At 35.8% G+C, this 17,572-nt stretch overlaps 1 protein-coding gene across 3 annotated transcripts in view; it reads right to left on the reverse strand.

Annotated features, from left to right (window-relative positions):
• Positions 1–17,572, reverse strand: part of Lrp6 (LDL receptor related protein 6) — a 147,715-nt gene that overhangs the window by 78,887 nt on the left and 51,256 nt on the right. For all 3 annotated transcript variants that reach the window (XM_023565292.2, XM_063238243.1, XM_013153063.3), the window contains one exon: positions 226–423. In XM_023565292.2, the coding sequence (XP_023421060.1) occupies positions 226–423 (198 nt within the window). The remainder of the gene's footprint in view (positions 1–225; positions 424–17,572) is intronic.

A 17,572-nucleotide genomic window follows, 5' to 3' on the forward strand; every position in this document is an offset into this window, starting at 1 on the left:
GCAGAAAATACATCCCATAAATTTTGAATGCTAAATGATAGATGAGAAATGTCATTATTTTCTTAAAGATCAAAGTCAATGTCTATACTTTATTCCCTTTGACACTAAAGTCAAAAATACAGATCAGGCGACATACAAAGCCAACATAGAACGTCCTTGAGTTTAAATAATGAAGCCAACAAGAAATTTTCTTAAAATTTAAAAAAGAAAACATAAAAATCTTACCTATTTGTTCCATCCAAGTTTGATTTATGGATGAAATTAAGTTTGGCATCTGCCCAATAAAGCTTTCGTTCCTCATAATCCAAAGTCAGTCCATTTGGCCAGTAAATTTCAGTATTTATTATAACAAAACGACTTGAACCATCCATTCCAGCACGTTCTATCTTTGGCACTTCTCCCCAGTCTGTCCAGTACATGAACCTAAAAAGCATTAAAAAAAAAAAAAGCCATGACATCACAATTCTATGATTATCACTAGCAGTTAAATAAAGATATTTCAGAAAAATCTGAAACTCCTAAAATTTTTGAAAAACGTAAAATAATCTACTATTTGCAACCACTGGGGTACTACTTGATTCAGCTAAGTATCATCAGGGATGCAAAAACTATTTCGTGAAAGCTTAATGGGAAAATGAACAGTTACACGGTGTCAACGTACCTCCCCACAGCTAAGAACTTAATAACCACAAAGGAAAAAATGTTAAGCTGAGAGAAAATAAGCCTAATGTACTGTCATAAACAAGTTACCAACATTAACATCATCAACATGAAACTAAACTGATAATCATAAAGTTCTTAATGCAATGTACTGAAGGACACAGCATCTTTGATATGTATCTGTTCTACTATTCCAGCCCAAAATGTATAACCTGAATAAAATTATGAGGAAACAGAAACAAATTGAGGTATATTCTACAAAAGTTTATTTTGACAGTATTAATGTCAAAAAAATCAAAGAAAGACTGAGGAATCAATCTAAATTAGAATCACAGTTTGTAGAAGTTTTGGCTCATAATCAGCTGACACGAAGGCAGGGTGGTGTAGTAGAGGGCCATCACACAAGAGAAACAGTTCATGGCAAAGCAGGGACGGCAGAAAGCAGCAAGCAGCAAGCCAGTGACAGATTCTTTGCTTCCTTTTTATACTGTATCCAGACTGCCTCTGGGGCAGGTAGCACTCAAACAAAAGAGGGCCAGCCTAAATCCTACCCAGAATTATGCCAAAGCAATTAGTAGACTAAGTTAGTAATCACACAACCTTTATCACAGGGTCACACACGCTCCAGATCTAGCCACCTCTGAAAAGCCCCATGTATGATATTTTGACTAAATTCCATGCATAAAATCTCTAAAAATCTGAAAATACTTTGCTAAATTCTTTGGAAATTCTAACCCTAACATGGGTACCAAAATAATGTCATAAAAAAATAAACACTGGAAAAGATGGGACAGTGCTCTTCTACATATGGGCAGGAATGTAAATTAGCACAGACATTATGGAAAGCAGTATGAAAAGTTCTTTAAGAAAAAAGTATAGTCATCTTTTGAACCAGCTATAACTACCCCTTGGTATATTCTCCAAAGAATTTAGGGCAACCCACTCAGTATCCCTTCTGTCTGTCTGACTCTATCAATAAATACCTCTCAAAAATCTCAATAAATATATTCTGCTCTTAACCTCTGTTCCTAAAATTCATTCTTCAATTTAAAAAACATGATCTCATATCAGATATCTAGCAGAGTGGAGTTTCTCTCCCCTATATCATTTGGAGGTCTTCCACAGAGATCACTGGCATCAAATGGGAAATTTAAAACTGTATGCCTATGCAAGATGAAAATGCCTGGTGTCTACCCACAGGGCCTTTAGACAGACCCTCTGTAGAATATCTGTGACTACCAATCAACAACTACGACCCCCTTCAGCCTGAAGAAGCCAGATCGGTCTTTGCCCATTGCTCCCTCATGGCAGTTTGGGGTACTTCTTCAGAACAGCAATGTTATAGCAGCTAAGCTAGATAGAATATTATAGGCAGTCAGACAGGGCTTGGTCCTCAAAGGAGTCAGTGCAGAAGACCAGGTATCTTGCAACTGTGGGGAAAATATACTGCCTGCTGTGGGCCAGACCTCAAAACAAAATGTAAAACAACTGCACCTACATCCTCAGTATAAACATTCTAAATAGAATCATCACCTGAAGGAAGCCAGAAAGAATCACTACCCAACCCCTACAGGCAAAGGCCCTGTTCAGTATTCATGCTCACTTGCTTAGTGACTCAGTTCCCCATCTGATTCTGATTTAACCAATTTTACCTCAATAATTACATTTGCAATCTTATTGATTGACCATAGTTCCATCCTACCTCATGCTCACGTTGCAAGTTCCCATTTTCCCCCACCTTAGACTTGCCTCACCTTGTGGTTCTGTTTCATAAAAAATCCTTAGAAAGGGGCTGGGGATTTAGCTCAGCAGTGTAAGCACCTGCCTTGCAAGTGTGTGGTCGTGAGTTCGTTCCCTGGTACCAGTAAAAATACAAAAAAAAAAAAAAAATCCCTAGAAAAGGCGAGGTCTTTGGCAACCCACTTGGGACCCCTTCTGTCTCTCTCAAGACAAAAGCTTTGTTTTTCCCAATAAATATATTCTGCCCTTTAAAAAAAAAAAAGAATAAAAAGTCAGCATGGAATAGATGTATCTACATACTCTTGTTTACTGCAGAGCAATGCACAATAACTAAGCAATTGAAACAGCTTAGGTGCCCATTAAGAAAAGAATGGATAAAGAATATGTATAGGGGCTGAGGATTTAGCTAAGCGGCATAAGCACCTGCCTTGCAAGTAGGTGGTCTTGAGTTCGATCCCTGATACCGATAAAAAAAAAAAAAGGAGAAGGAGAAGAAGGAGGAGGAGGAGGAGGAGGAGGAGGAGGAGGAGGAGGAGAAGAAAAAAAAATGTATTCATACACAATGGAATATCAGTCTGCCCACATGGAAGAATGAAATCATGTCATCTACAGGAAAATGGATTGAATTAGAGACCATTATGTTAAATGAAATAAGCCAAACTCAGAAAGTCATGTATCAGAGTTTCTCTCATATGAGGAAAAGGAAAGGTAGGGGAAGAGGAAGTGGAGAGTGGAGACAAGGGAGACTATTAGAGAAGGTAAGAGAAATGGAGGAGAAGGAAGAAAAGAGGTGGGACATAATGGAGAGGGAATCACAAGAGTACATTATATGTATGTATGAATATTCAACTAGTCTGTGTAATGTAATATGCACTAATTTAAAAAGTAAAAAAGAATTTAAAAACTGTAATGCTAGGCAAATGAGGACAAAGGAAAACAGTGACAATGCTATTTCAGTTATGTCAGGAAAAATTATGACAGATGGAATCAGTGTGGTGGCAGTAGAAGCAAGCAGACGAAAATCAAAAGTTATCTGGGAAAGAAAAACTGACAGGCGTTGGTGACAACAGAAGAGGGAAAAGCAGTAGTAAGAATGATTCCTAGACCTCTAGACAGGAAACAATGCCTTAATAGCAAGTAGGCATCAATATGTATCAAAATAAGTGTACATAGTCATTATAATAAAGTGTTCACATGTCTATCCAGTAGTATGGACAGCATATTTAGGGAAACACTGTAACAAAGATGCTATCCTTTTATTTTAATTATTCAGCTACAAATTATACAACTTAGTTACAAATCCTTAGAAATGCTGTGTCTGTTGAAAGTTACTACCACAGTGACTTTGTAGCACATATTCTAGAGTTAGGTTGCCTACTTCTACCACTTCTTAGGTGGGTGACCTTGAGCAAGATATTTAATTTCTCTGTCCCAGAGGCTCCTCATCTATATCACAAGGATTAAAAATTGATGTAACCCATAGGGCTGTCAGAATTAAAGCAGTCTGTTATGTAAAGCACTTAGGAAGGAGTCTTATATATTCTTTAACTATTGTTATTACTAATGTTATAAATCCATGATCTTTTGCTTCTAACTTCCAGAATAAAGGGGAAAATCACTAAAATAATTTTCTCCCAGGGCTGGAGATACACCCAGGACTTCTCACGTGCTAGGCAAGCACTTTGCCACTGAACCCTCCGTAACATAATATCTAACTCTGTACTGTTTGGCTCCTTCACATCTCTTCAGTTTCCATTTATGTGCCTCATTACTGACATTCCAATCAATGTTTCACAAATTCCAGACTCCCTGCTACCACAAGACTGTCTCTGTAACCTATTCTCCTCTTTTAAAGTTCACTTTAAATAGTACTTCCTTTAAAAAGCCTTCTTTTAGGAGCCAGGGATTTAGCTCAGTGGCATAAGCGACTGCCTGGCAAGTGCTAGCTCGTGAGTTTGATCCCTGGTACCATGGGGGAGGGGACGACGCCTTCTTTTAATGCCAAATTAGGTCACATATAGTACCCTATTAACTTTCAGAGAAATCTTTTATTCACAGACTTTGTTAACTATATTTATTTGATGTTTACCATTTATTACCTCCAACACACACTTATGTTCATGCACATTTCCAGATTAAGAAAGGTTTTAAGAAAAATAAATGAAGGACAAATTTTGCATTTCCTGACACAAAATATTTTTTCTGAGCCTCATAAATCCCCACATATTGATCCTTAATAATGCTAATGATTGCATGGCAGATGTTTTATCTGCAAGACCTAGCAGAAAAGAAATAGCACATTTCAGGAGTAGTTGGCAGAGAAACTGACTACAAATTCCCAATGAATTTGGCAGTAGAATTTTATTATGTAGTCAGCCATATTGACTTATATAATCTGAGTACGAACTGTTCAGAGGTCATGCTACCAGTAAACATTTTTGTTATGGCCTAGTTCAGCTTATATTTCTTTCAGAGGGCCTTTGAATCTAATCACAGATACAAACAACTAAACTGAGCCTTACAGTAGGGGTAACTTAGTTTTTATACAAATCAAGAGGAGAAAATATTCCAGGAAACAAGGCCACACTGAGGCACAAGTAGTGTATAAAAGTAGCTCCAAACATGGCACCCATTAATGTAGCAAAAATCAAAAGATTTAAAATTGGGCTGGAGACGAAAGGGATCAAATCTCAAAGTCTTACATACATACTCAGGAGCTAGAAGCTAATTTTTAAAGGCACCAGGAAACCACTGAATTGGATCAGCTGCCTGGGAGGCTGACACGGTTAATGTTTTGCATTTTATATATGTCACAGTGATAGATAAATAGATTCAAAAGACAAAAAAACAAACATTAAATACTCGCTAGGAATATATTTCAATTGTCCTGGTGAAAATGATGATGGGACTGCTGAAGCAACGGTAATAGAATAAAATAACTGAAATATTCTACACAACGGTCTTGAAAGTTTCTTCATGATTTGTATGTCCCCTTTTTAGTTTCATCTCCTGTTTCCTCCCTGAAGTTGCACTCTGACAGCTTCCAGCTTATGGCTAGATTCATTCTCATGCCACCTTTTAGTAAGTATTTGTGCTACTTCAAACACTGTCAATTAAGTGCTCTTCCCAAAAGACACCATAACATTTTTGCCCCTATGTTTCTGCACTTAGTATTTTATCCCATTCCAATTTAAAATGATAACAACAGTGCAGGAAATTGCAGCTGTATGAGTAACTTGTACTGTGCTAGTTATTTGACAATAAATAATCATAAAATTAAACAACACAGAAGGCAACTTTTCCAGGAACTAAAAACAAGCAGCACAAGACTGTAAGTCTTGAGAAAAGAAATCTCATTATGTGTGCTTTACAATGAACCCAATACAACCTGGTGACTATTTCTTAATCAAAGGATGGAAAGGTGGAATTAAAACAAGATACAGTGTTCCCACTGAGCAGAGACAGAGTTTGGGGCAGAAGTGATTTGCAGAGCACTAAGAGGAGGGGCTTCCATGGGGTCAGGGTGGCATGAGTGTCAGAGATCAAGAGTTTCTGACCAAAAACTAGGCTATGAATGTGTAAGTAGATGCTGATCAAAGGCCATCAGGGTACAACTGCTATCAAGTTTAGAACAAAACTTAAATACCATAGATAAGCAATCTGGATTTAACCAATTTTGCTTACCATAGGTTAAGCAATCTCTGCCCAGAATCAAGAGGCTCAGCACTCTGAACACTACGGTATCACAGAAACTCAGAAAGACCAACCCATAGAGTAGAGGTTCTCAGGGAACTCACAATGTCAGGACTGTTTTCATAGTTCTAGATTTTATGTATTTATTAAAGCTTTTTCACTCATTCTGAAATTTTCTGAGGCTACATAGATGTAATGCTGACTACACACTGGTGAACCACAAAATGTGTATTTGTATAATCTTGTGCTTTCTATAATTTTTATGATGTTTGGAAATCAAGTTCCTTCTCAATTCTCTTGTGCTTTTACTAGCTATCTTTGATTATATCTGTTATAATTTCTGTACTTCATCATCATCTTTAAAGCCCTGAAATTTTCCTTGTGTTTAGACAAAAATATACCAAAAAGTAAATACTGTGTTTGCAATATTTCTAGATTTTACAATTTCATTTCAAGCTTTTGGGTAGGTCAAAAGATTCACTTACTCAACCCATAGATGTACTGTCCACATTTAAAGATGTTGAAAAAGATGAAATTGACCTATCAGAGTTCTCTCTGCCTCAAAAAGAGGAAGGATCTATTCCAAATAACCTCAGCAAAAATATAAATATAAGACAAAAATATTACAGAAGCACTCTTTCCACTGGCTTACATATTATCATGTATCTTACTGTGAATAACATATATCATTATAGTTAAAAGGCATTACTTGGGGACTTGTCACTTAGAATTTAAAGAAAAGCAAACTGCAGAGTTGAAATGTATATATGATCTCAATAAAAGACAAAACATTGTTTTCCAGCAAGAGAAGCATATACTAAAACCTAAGAGACTATAAAAAAAAAAAAAAAAAAAAAAAAAAAAAGCCTTCTACATTAACAATGCTAAATCCAGGCAAGATGTAACATCAATAAAGGAAGTATAATGCTGTTCTGCAATGATATAGCAACATGCCAAAGTAAAATTTTATTTGCAGATGTGAAGAATATATCATCTAGCAAACTATACTTTTACTCTTGTATACTTGATTGTAGTAGTTCAAATTGGCAAACCCACTTTGGAAAGTAATATGGCAATTTCTTAATGTAAACAAACATTTCTGTAAAATCTATTATTTACTCAAAAGAAATTAAGCATACATTCAAAAGTCTGTGTGCAAATGTTTGTGGCAGCTTTATTCACAATCAACAAAAACTAAATAGTAAATCGATGAACTTCTGTATCAGTACAGTGGAATTCTTTCAGTAATAAAAAGATAGGATATAAGCTGCAAATACATTATAATTCAAGAAAGAAGCTAGATTCCAAAGACTACATGCTGTATGATTCTATTCATATGACACTCTGGAAAAAACAAAATTGTAAGATCATAAAACATCACTAGTTGCATAAGACTACAGGCAGGGGAAAGACTAGATGACAACAGGACAAGACAGCATGGAGGGGAGCAAATTACTCTATAGCTTAATTGTGGCAATAATTACTCAAATGTATGAGTTAGTCTCTACATTCAGAAGTGGTCCTCAAAAAGTACAAATTCATGCATATATGTGTAACAATTTACACGAATAAACAGCACATAAAAGATGATCAAATTCATTAATCAACAGAGAAATGCAAATCAAAACCACAAGGTATTACTTAGAACCCACCAGAATTGCTAAACATTAAAAAAGATCATTAATACTAAGTATCCATGAAGACTGAGCAACCAAACCATTCAAATACTGCTGTATTATCTTTATCACTTTGGAAGTCTGACAATATCTTATAAAGTTAAATATAAACTTGTTAACCAGCAATTCCATTATTAGGTATTTACCCAAGAGAAATAAAAACATTCAGTAACTTTTCCATAGTAAGTTCACAGAAGTTTTATTCATAGTAGCCCAAAAGTGGGAAAAGGTATGTCCGTCAATAGGCATACAGATAAAAGTCTGGTATATCACTCAGCAATATAAAAGAACTATTTACTTGTATACCAACAAAGAAGACTTTTTAAAATTATGTTGAATAAAAGAAGCCAGACATGAAAAAAAGTACTCACTGCGTGATCCCATTATATGGAATTTCAGACTCAGCAAGGCAAATTTATAAACAGAAATCAGTCAGCAATTACTGGGTTAGCATTAAGAACTAACTTTAAATGGGCTAAGGCAATTTCCTAGAGTGAGGTAATGACATGTTTTCTTTGGTGGGTAATGGTTACACAGGTACGTACTTTTAACAAAATTCATTAAACTATCAACATAAAAGTGTATATATACACTTGCATACAAATTCTATCTGAATAATGTTGGTTATAACATGAATAAGAAATAGGAGACTATTTTAAGTCAATTCGAAGTAACTTTTTCCCCAGGCAATGTAGTTACCCACTCCTTTAATTTATAAATAAATTATGAAGACCTCAAAAGTAAGGCTAAAGTAAGTCCACAATGCCTGTCCTACAGCATATGCTTTTTCAAAAGTCAAAGGGAACCCAGACCTTGTATTTCTTGTATCCTTGTTTCCCATATCCAGTCTCCTGACTTTCACCCCACCCCAACACACCTTGAAGGACTACAAGAAGGCATGAGAGATGCTTTGATAAGATGGAGTATTAAAGTTATTGACAGAAGCTACAGGGCAACCAGGAATGATGAAATCATTTTGTGTGCATACGTATTCCAATATAATGAATTACATTCTTCTTCAGAACATCTTCAATATCCATCTTCTGAAATCAAGCAAAGCTTCTATCTTAATATTTTTTAATTTTAAGGAGAAAAAGAAAAAAAAACAGAAAAAGGGTACAAGTAATACAAAATTTAAAAAATAAACAATAAGAAATCACTAGTTAATAGATTACATATTCTCATCTTAGAAATAGTTGTTCAAGTTACAAAATGAAAGCATATAAACTGGACTTTCAAACAGTGGGACTGGAAACAGTTTTGTTCAATGATCCAACAAAACTCAGTAATATGGTTATCTATCTTATACACTTAAACATATATGCAGTTATAACCTTTAGAGCACTTTCTTTTCTTTTCTTTTGTACAATGACAATTACACATTTTGGGTTTTATTATTCCCACAGTTCTTATTACTTTTTTCGAAGAGAGTAAAACCAAATGCGACATATCCGAACAGAGTCAGTCAAATCAAAAGGATGGACATAATAGATAATGTAAAAACAAAATACAAGGTGATCAATAGTTACCATACTGCCTCTTACTATCTTAAGAATTGCCTGTATCATCAGTTATAATAAAATTGAACAAAACAGTAAAGAATAAAACCAAAACATTGAAGACATTACAGGACTTTAAAAGAAGATAATAGTCAACCAGAATGGGCGTTATAATGAATCTTACTGTCTTAACAGTTGTTGCCTATACTTTCGATCTTGGTACTATCAAGCTAAGCAGAATAGGGGAAAATCAATCAAAACAAGATGATGAGAGCAATATAGGGTTTCAAATCAAGTTAACAGGAAATCAAAGTAGGTAACTATAATGAATCCTGCTATTTTTTAAATTTATTTTTCCCTTAAAAAGATAAAAAAGTAAATAACTAAAAAAAGGAGATTGAGATAAAAGAGGGCATAACAACAAAACAGCGCAGGTCAAAACATAACCATTTAAGCAAAACAGTGTTTAACCACAAGATATCCTGACATAAAAGTAGTTACCATAGTGTCTCTTTCCTTGAAATCTTTGAGTATAAATTCATATACTGTAGTACCAAACATATCGAAACAATGTAAAACCATTCAAGAGAATGACATTTTTACAGGGTATTTAGAACCAACTAACAGAAAATAAACAATGGTTTCTATATAATCTCCTTGTCTATAAAAGTTTTTGCTTATATTATCACGTATAATAAAATCCAATAAGATACAACCTATTAAGACCGATGCAGACAGAAGAATAAAAGCTTGATGGGACTTCAAAACAAGATGATACTAAATCAGCACTAGCTATTATGATGTCTTGTTTTCTCCAAAATAGCTGTTCCTACCATCCAATCTTCTCTGCCTCATTTCTGTTGAGCTCTTTTTTCTGTCGTTTGTTCTCAGTTTGTCTTCTTCATTTCTCTTTCTGCTCCATTCATTGTGGCCTCTCTGCCACTATTTCTGGAATCTTGGTATTTTCCTTTTTTAGAATATCCTGCAGTATTCTCTGTAGAATTGAATTGGTGGTTGCACATTCCCCTAGTTCCTCTTTATTCTGGAAGCACTTTGCTTTTCCATCATTTTCTAGGGATAGTTGTGCAGGATATATCAATGTTGGCTGGAGGTTATTATCTTTCAAAGCTTGAATTATTTCTCCCCACACTCTTCGTGATTTGATGGTTTGTGCTGAGAAGTCTGCTGTAATTATGATGGGTGTTCCCTTGTAGGTGATCTGTTTCTTGTCTCTGACAGCTTTTAATATTCTGTTCTTGTATTGGATTTCTGGAATTTTGATTACTATATGCCTGGGTGTAGCTCTGTTTGGGTTGTAAGTGGCTGGGGTCCTGAATGCCTCATACATCTGAGTATCTTTACCTTTTGCTAAATTAGGGAAATTCTCTTGGATTATTTCTGTGAATCACTTTTGTAGTCCATTTGTTTGTGTCCCTACTTCTTCTATGTTCTTAATTCTTAAGTTATAGATCCTCTTATCATCTTCTAGTTTTTGTACTGTTGCTGTTTGTTTCTTTGTTATTTTTAAGAAGTTTTTCATTTCATGCTCCCACATTACAAATCTGGCCTCCAGTTCAGATAATCTATCCTTAGTTTCTTTCAAGCTGTTATGCCAGCTTTTGATAGTGTTTTTAGTTTCCTGGTAATCTCTTTGAACCTGCTTCACATATTCTATGTTTTCTCTATTTTCTCCATCAAACAATTCTCCCCTTTTTTTCTATTCTTCCATTCCACCATCTGTTTTTTCTTGGGCAGTGCTTAACATTTCTCTAACTATTCTACTTATTTCTTGCTTTATTTCATTAAATACTTCATTTTTGAACTCATCTATGAGGCTCTGGAGGTATTGCTTTATGTCTATTGGTGCTATGTCTGATATTGCATGTTTCTCAGGATTGGGGGCCGATGACCCTTTCTTGTTGCTCCCTCTTCCCATATTTTTTTGTTCCTTCCATACAAGCGTATATAGGAGGCCCAGTTTCTTTTTTGTCAGTTACAGTTTGTTTGAATTGGGCCAGCTAGGTGTTCCCGCCCACTGCAGTGTACTAAGGAGACACAGACCTGGGTGGCCTATGTTTGGCCCGCCCCTCCAGGTCAACCTACTGACGGCTTCACTGCTAGGGTGCACCTCCAGGGGCTGGGACCTGGTTTGGGCTAGCCTACTGGGTCTTAAGTCAGCAGCAACACCCAGGCCCGGCACTTCCCACCAATCCCGCTTGAGAGGGGAATATGCAACTAAGGACACTGCAGGGTCCTGTTCCAATTAGTCTGCCCAGTCCAAGTATGTCCTTTGCTGAAGCCTCCTACCCTATGGAAGGTCCCCGATCCACTCACTCACTGCAGGTCAATGCAGGGCTCCCAGCCAGTCCCGCTCTCAACTCCATTCGCTGCTTCCCACTCTCAGAACTTTCGCGCCTTTCTCCTTGCCGTACCGATTGGGACACAGCAGCAGCTGCAGGAAATTCAAATCGTGGCTTCCAATGGTACGGGCTCCAGCTTCCACGCTGAGACCTTATCTGTTCCTGTTATAGCACCGGGATTGCGTTTCCAGTTGGTTTCTCTTAGCTTAGTTTGTTCCTGGGTCGGCAGGGTATATCTCCCCCTACTTAGGACTTCTCACCCCGTACCATTCCTGGATTTTAAGTGGGGGTATCTAAGAAAGCCTCAGTAGCTGCTGCTATCTATCCGCCATGTTCTCCCGGAAGTCCTCTATCTTAATAGTTTAGTGTAATAGAAACAAACCTAATTACAATTCTTCAGCCATCATCCCTTTTTTCACACAATGAAATACCAGCATCTTCACGCAAAGAAGCATAAGAAAAAATGTAGAGTTACTGTTTAACGCAGTATCTACTAAACTATTCTTGACACTGCATATGAAACACACATGATAAGGATTATATTACACAGTTTAAAACAGTGTTATCACAAGCTGGTGAGACCTCAAGCAATTTAAAATATTTTACAGTATCACCCTGGAAAACGCAGTTAGTGCTGTTGTCTTCTTTGTATAATATAATTTAGGTATGTTTATAACTGTCGCTAATCTTCCAAATAAGAAACTAACTTTCAGAACTTCAGCCTAATTTATTGTGAAATAAAAAGTTGTTATATATGAAATCGCCCAACAAGAATTTTAGTAATGAATAAAATCATTAACTGCATGCATAGTTTATTAGAGTCAATGGCTAATTGCTCCATTATCCAACCCTAAAAAGTCTGTCATGTTACTTCCAAGATGACACGCAGATAGATAAAGGATCCAACTACAACAAATGAAATAAGCATTTTTCAGATAAGAACCTAATAGTAGTTTTGCTTGCTGATGTGTTACCAAAGTTAAAATATTTAAAAGTTAAGTATATTTTATATATAAAATACTAAGAATTTCCACTATTATTTGATTTTTATGTTAAAAATTCATTACAAATTTAATATAGAAAGAGAAAACAAACACAAAGTCAAGTATTTAGTAAGATAAAAATATTACTCAATTTTTAAAAGCTACTAAGCACCTATATTAGGAAGTAAACACCATGCTCTCCCTAAATCTGTCACATGTAAGAGAATGTTTATTGGCTTCAGGTATAAGATAAAACTTACAACAAAATTTTATTCACCCAACAAGAAAAAAAATCTTTTAAAAACTTTCAGTTAGTGTTTGTGAACACTGGCACAAATGCTTTCCTTATATAATTAATACTCCATTACACAGTTAAAATAAGGTATATTTTAGTAACAGGTAGATATAAGATATCACTTTACGGTCCCTTAAAAACACATTCTCCATATAGTTCATAAATTAAATATATGGTAAGAATTCAAAGTTTTTGGCTGTAACTTCCATGCAAAATACATAAGCCTAATTTTTAAATAACAATATTTTAAAATTCACATCTAGACTAATCATCTGAATTTTGCTTAGACTAGCCGTTCTTTGGTTTTTTTCTTTTTTTTTTTTTTTGAGACAGGGTTACTGCTATGCAGCCCAAACTGGCCTCCATCTCATGGTGTTCCTCCTGCCTCAGCCTCCCAAGTGCTGGGACCACTGGCAAAGCCACCACAGCCAACTTAATCATTTAAATTTATTTGAAATTTCTAACTCATGTGAAAACTTTTTCCCCCTTTTAACCTTCTGACCTATTTCTTTAAGTATTAAAAAAAAAATGCTCTTTCTGGTTGGTGGGAACACAGAAATTACTTTCCATTTATATTTGCAGTTTCTTACATGCTTATAAATAAACATAGTTGACAGCTGTGTAAATACTGTCTAATAAATATTTGGTAAATGTTCCATTGATAGAGCTGCTAACTTTCTGAGTGATGTCATATTATGTCCTGAGCCTATCTTTGCAATGTGAGCAAGTATTAGGTATTCACAGTTATTATCAAATGTCCAAAAATAGTCATAGTTAAGTGAAATCATACATATCACAAGAGACTATTTGGAAAATACTTTGAAAATTACTCAAGTGGAGGAGACTGTAAAAATATAAAATTATTGCTTTCAATGTATGTTCATAGATTTTTCTGAAAACACCCTCAAACACAGAGGTGTTCTAAAATGTTTTCATTTATTTTTTTATAAGTCATACATAAATATGTCTATAGGCTTAATAAAAATTAGTTTTTAAAGAATAAAAAAAATACTAATAAAATTTAAAAAGGGAACACATCGATCAATCACAGGTTCCCCTTTTGTTTCTTGAGATTTGGGGGAGACAGCAAACTGGGAAAAAAAACTAATAAAAATACTCTGATTAAAAACAGTATTGTTACTTATTACCTATTATTAATAATGTCGTCAATCAGTTAAGGAGTAAGATTTTATAGACAGCTTTTTCAGTTATTAAAATTCAAGTTTTCTTTCAAGAAGTTGACATCTGAATAAAAGTTCAAGTGCTAGAAACTTAATACTCAAAGCAACTGGTGTTAGGTTTGGGTTAGGTCAAGGCCCTCATGAACAAATTCACATCATCAGTGGGAGAGTAGCTTGTGATATAAAACTAGTTCAGTGCCCTGTTGTCCTCTCATGCTCTCCTGCCACTTTAGACTTTCTGCCTTCCGCCATGAAGCAGCAAGCCCCTCAATGCTTGGCCTTCCCAGCCTCCAGAACTGTAAGAAATAAAGCAGTTCTTTACAAATTATCCAGTCTCCGGTAGTCTGTTATAGCAAGACAAACAGGTTAAGACAGAAACTTTTTGTCTGACAAACTAACATATCTGCCCAATTACTTCATGTCTTTAAAAATCTTCAAAGCAGTTATGATTTTATGCTGCTCTTCTCTGGATCCACTCACTAAGACACAGACTTACTTTTGGCCGCCTTCTCTTAAACACATAAAGGGAGAGAGGGTGAGAGGTTGAGAGGGAGAGAGTGAGGGAGGGAGAGGGGGAGGGAGAGTAGGAGGGAGAGGGGGAGGGGGAGGGAGAGACAGAAAGACAGAAAAACACCACCATCTTCCATAAGCCAAGATCTGATAGATTTCTGAATACCTTATCATTTCCTGCATATCCCACCATAAACATTATGGAAGTCAAATTTTAACAAAACAGTAATGTAACCACCTAGTTTTTCACTCAGATGACATACACGAGGCCCTGAAGACTATCTGAGAAGTGACAAATCCAATGGATATTCAGAAGACAGAATCAAGAACAGCTAACTGGTAGATTTTAAGAAGTGAGAAAGAGAAGCTAGAGTGATTCTTGGATTTTTAGTTTCTGCAGTCAATGACAATTTCGTTGTTAACAAGCCTGATGAAATCAGAGTTTCCTTGGATGTGATCACCTCTCCAAACAGCCCAGTTTAGGGTCAACTTCTCATATCCCAATAAAACTCATCAACAATCCTAACAGCACCTTGCATCTAGACTTCTAATTTAGTTTTGATCTTGATTGTTCCACCACACAGCCCCATGCTCTGAAGCTTTGTCTCCAGCCTGTGATGCTATTGGAAGATGGTGCAACCTGAAGGAGGCAGAACCAACTAAAAGAAAGTAGTATCACTGGTACTGTGCCCTTGAAGGGGCACTGGAAGCCAAGTATCTGCCTGTTTCTCTCTCTTGCTTGTAGCACCTATTAGGTGGATTGCTTTCTTCTACTACATGCTTCCTCTATCATGATATGCTGTCCTGTCACAAATCCCAAAAGCAACAGAAACTGAGGCTGAAAGTGTGAGCCATTGTAAACCTTTTCTCCTTATAAGTAAGTGTTTATCTTAGGAATTTTGTCGCAGTGATGTAAAACTAACACAACTTCTCACACCACTTTCATGTGCTCTGACATTAATCATTCTTGGTACCTTGGTTCACACAATTTGTTCTATAATTTTGGAAAAGATGATCACATTAGTGTGGGAAAAAATGGCTGCAGTTCTGTCAACTGGTGCAGAGTTTGTAAACAAAAGTCATATTTCACCAAACTGTTTGTGAAACAAATTACTTGCAAGCAAACGTGTTAATGAACCGAGGTACCACTACACCTGCCCACTCTGATTATGCAATTTCTTTGTTTTCAAAATGAGTTCCAATTGTTTTTTAGCATGACACACAAGACAGTTTCTAATTTGTCTCTCTGATTTCTAGCCGTTAGTTGCCAACTGCTCTGGTTATTTTATCTAACACTACAAGATCACCTTCACTAAAATAAGCATCATCTTCTTCATATATGCAACTTTCTTAGCTTAAAAAGCTATACAGATTTCCTTATTACTGTTTAACACAAAGTTCATTAATCAAGACAGTGTGGTCCTACATAAGGACACAGAGATGAACGGAATAAAGCTGAAAACCCAAAACTAAATCTTGTATGAAAACAATTCAGTGGAGAGAAATAGTATGTTCAACAAATGGTACTGGGACAAGTGAATATTCACATCAAGAAGAACCTCATACCATACACAAAAATTAACTCATCAACACCTAACTGTAAAAGACCAACTTTTAGAAGACATAAGAGCAAATTTTCATGACTTTCAATTAGACAATGGTTTCATATATATAACAACAAAACCACAAGCAACAATAAGAACAGATATTCAGAGTTCATTTAGAGACTCAATTGTGAGCTGGGGTAATAACACCTGGGCTTTTCTAGACTGGTGAGTCAACTTCAACTTGGAAAACCAGAAGCATGAAAAGGAGGGAGAGGCAAAAGATAAAATAACAGCACAGAGCACCACAAACAATTCATTGTGGTGAAATTGAAGGCAATAGAAAGAGCTAATTCAATCCAGTTCACAACAGCTATTTTGAAGAAAATAAGACATTATAATAGCCAGTGCTGATTTAATATCATCTTACTCTGAAGTCCTACCATGCTTTTGTTCTTCTGTTTCCACTGGTTCTATCATATTGTATCTTATTGGATTTTATTATGTGTGATAGTATAAACAAATTTTCTATGGAAAACAAGATAGTAGCCATTGTTCATTCTCTGTTATTTGGTTCTGAATGCCCTGTAATACTTTTATTCTCTTGAATGATTTTATACTATTTTGTTATGTTTGATACTATTGTATATGAAGTTATGCTCAACTTTTTCAAAGAGACATAATAGTAATTACTGTTAATTACGGGTTGTCTTGTGGTGAAATACTGTGTTGCTTACATTGTTCCGTTCTGATTTGCTTTGGTATGTTCTCTTTTGTCTTAATCTCTTTAAAATAAAATTTTTTTTTTAAAAAAATCCAGTTCACAACAATAATTCTTTAGTTTTAAAAAGGAAGAGTCACAGAAGTTTTAGAAGGTATCTGTCACTTAGTGTCCAAAGTGCCAACTGTGAGCGTGTCACTGATAATGGTACCTTCACCAAGCCAGCTCTGAGTTATGATTCTAAGCCTAAGTATTCTATATTTGGGAACTTCTCTGAGTATATCTAGATCTTCTTTAACTGCAATCTTTTTTGGGGGGCGTTACGGGGAATCAGTATCACAAACTCACATTTGCCAGGCAGGCACTTATGCCACTGAGCTACATCCCCAACCCCCAACACAATCTTTTGTAATCAGAGAGATTTCTATTGCTGAAATTATGAAAGCTAACATAAATTCTCAAATCCAAACACCACCCAAAGTATCACTTTGGAATCTTCTCACAAATGGCACGTTTCCAAAGTTTCAGATTTTTCCACAGTCTACTGTGACCCTTCTCTCACTACAGGATAGTCAACATTGTCAACCACATCACATCCTGAGTCTTCTACAGATAACTGACGTAGTATTTCGATGCAATGCAGTATTTTGGGGGATTTTTTTGGTTGTTTTGTTTTGTTTTTGGCAGGGAGGGTTTGAGACAGGGTCTCA

This window comes from Cavia porcellus, unplaced genomic scaffold (genome assembly GCF_034190915.1).
Source record: "Cavia porcellus strain 051 isolate PalLab524CR breed Dunkin Hartley unplaced genomic scaffold, mCavPor4.1 scaffold_27, whole genome shotgun sequence".
Lineage (NCBI taxonomy): Eukaryota > Metazoa > Chordata > Mammalia > Rodentia > Caviidae > Cavia > Cavia porcellus.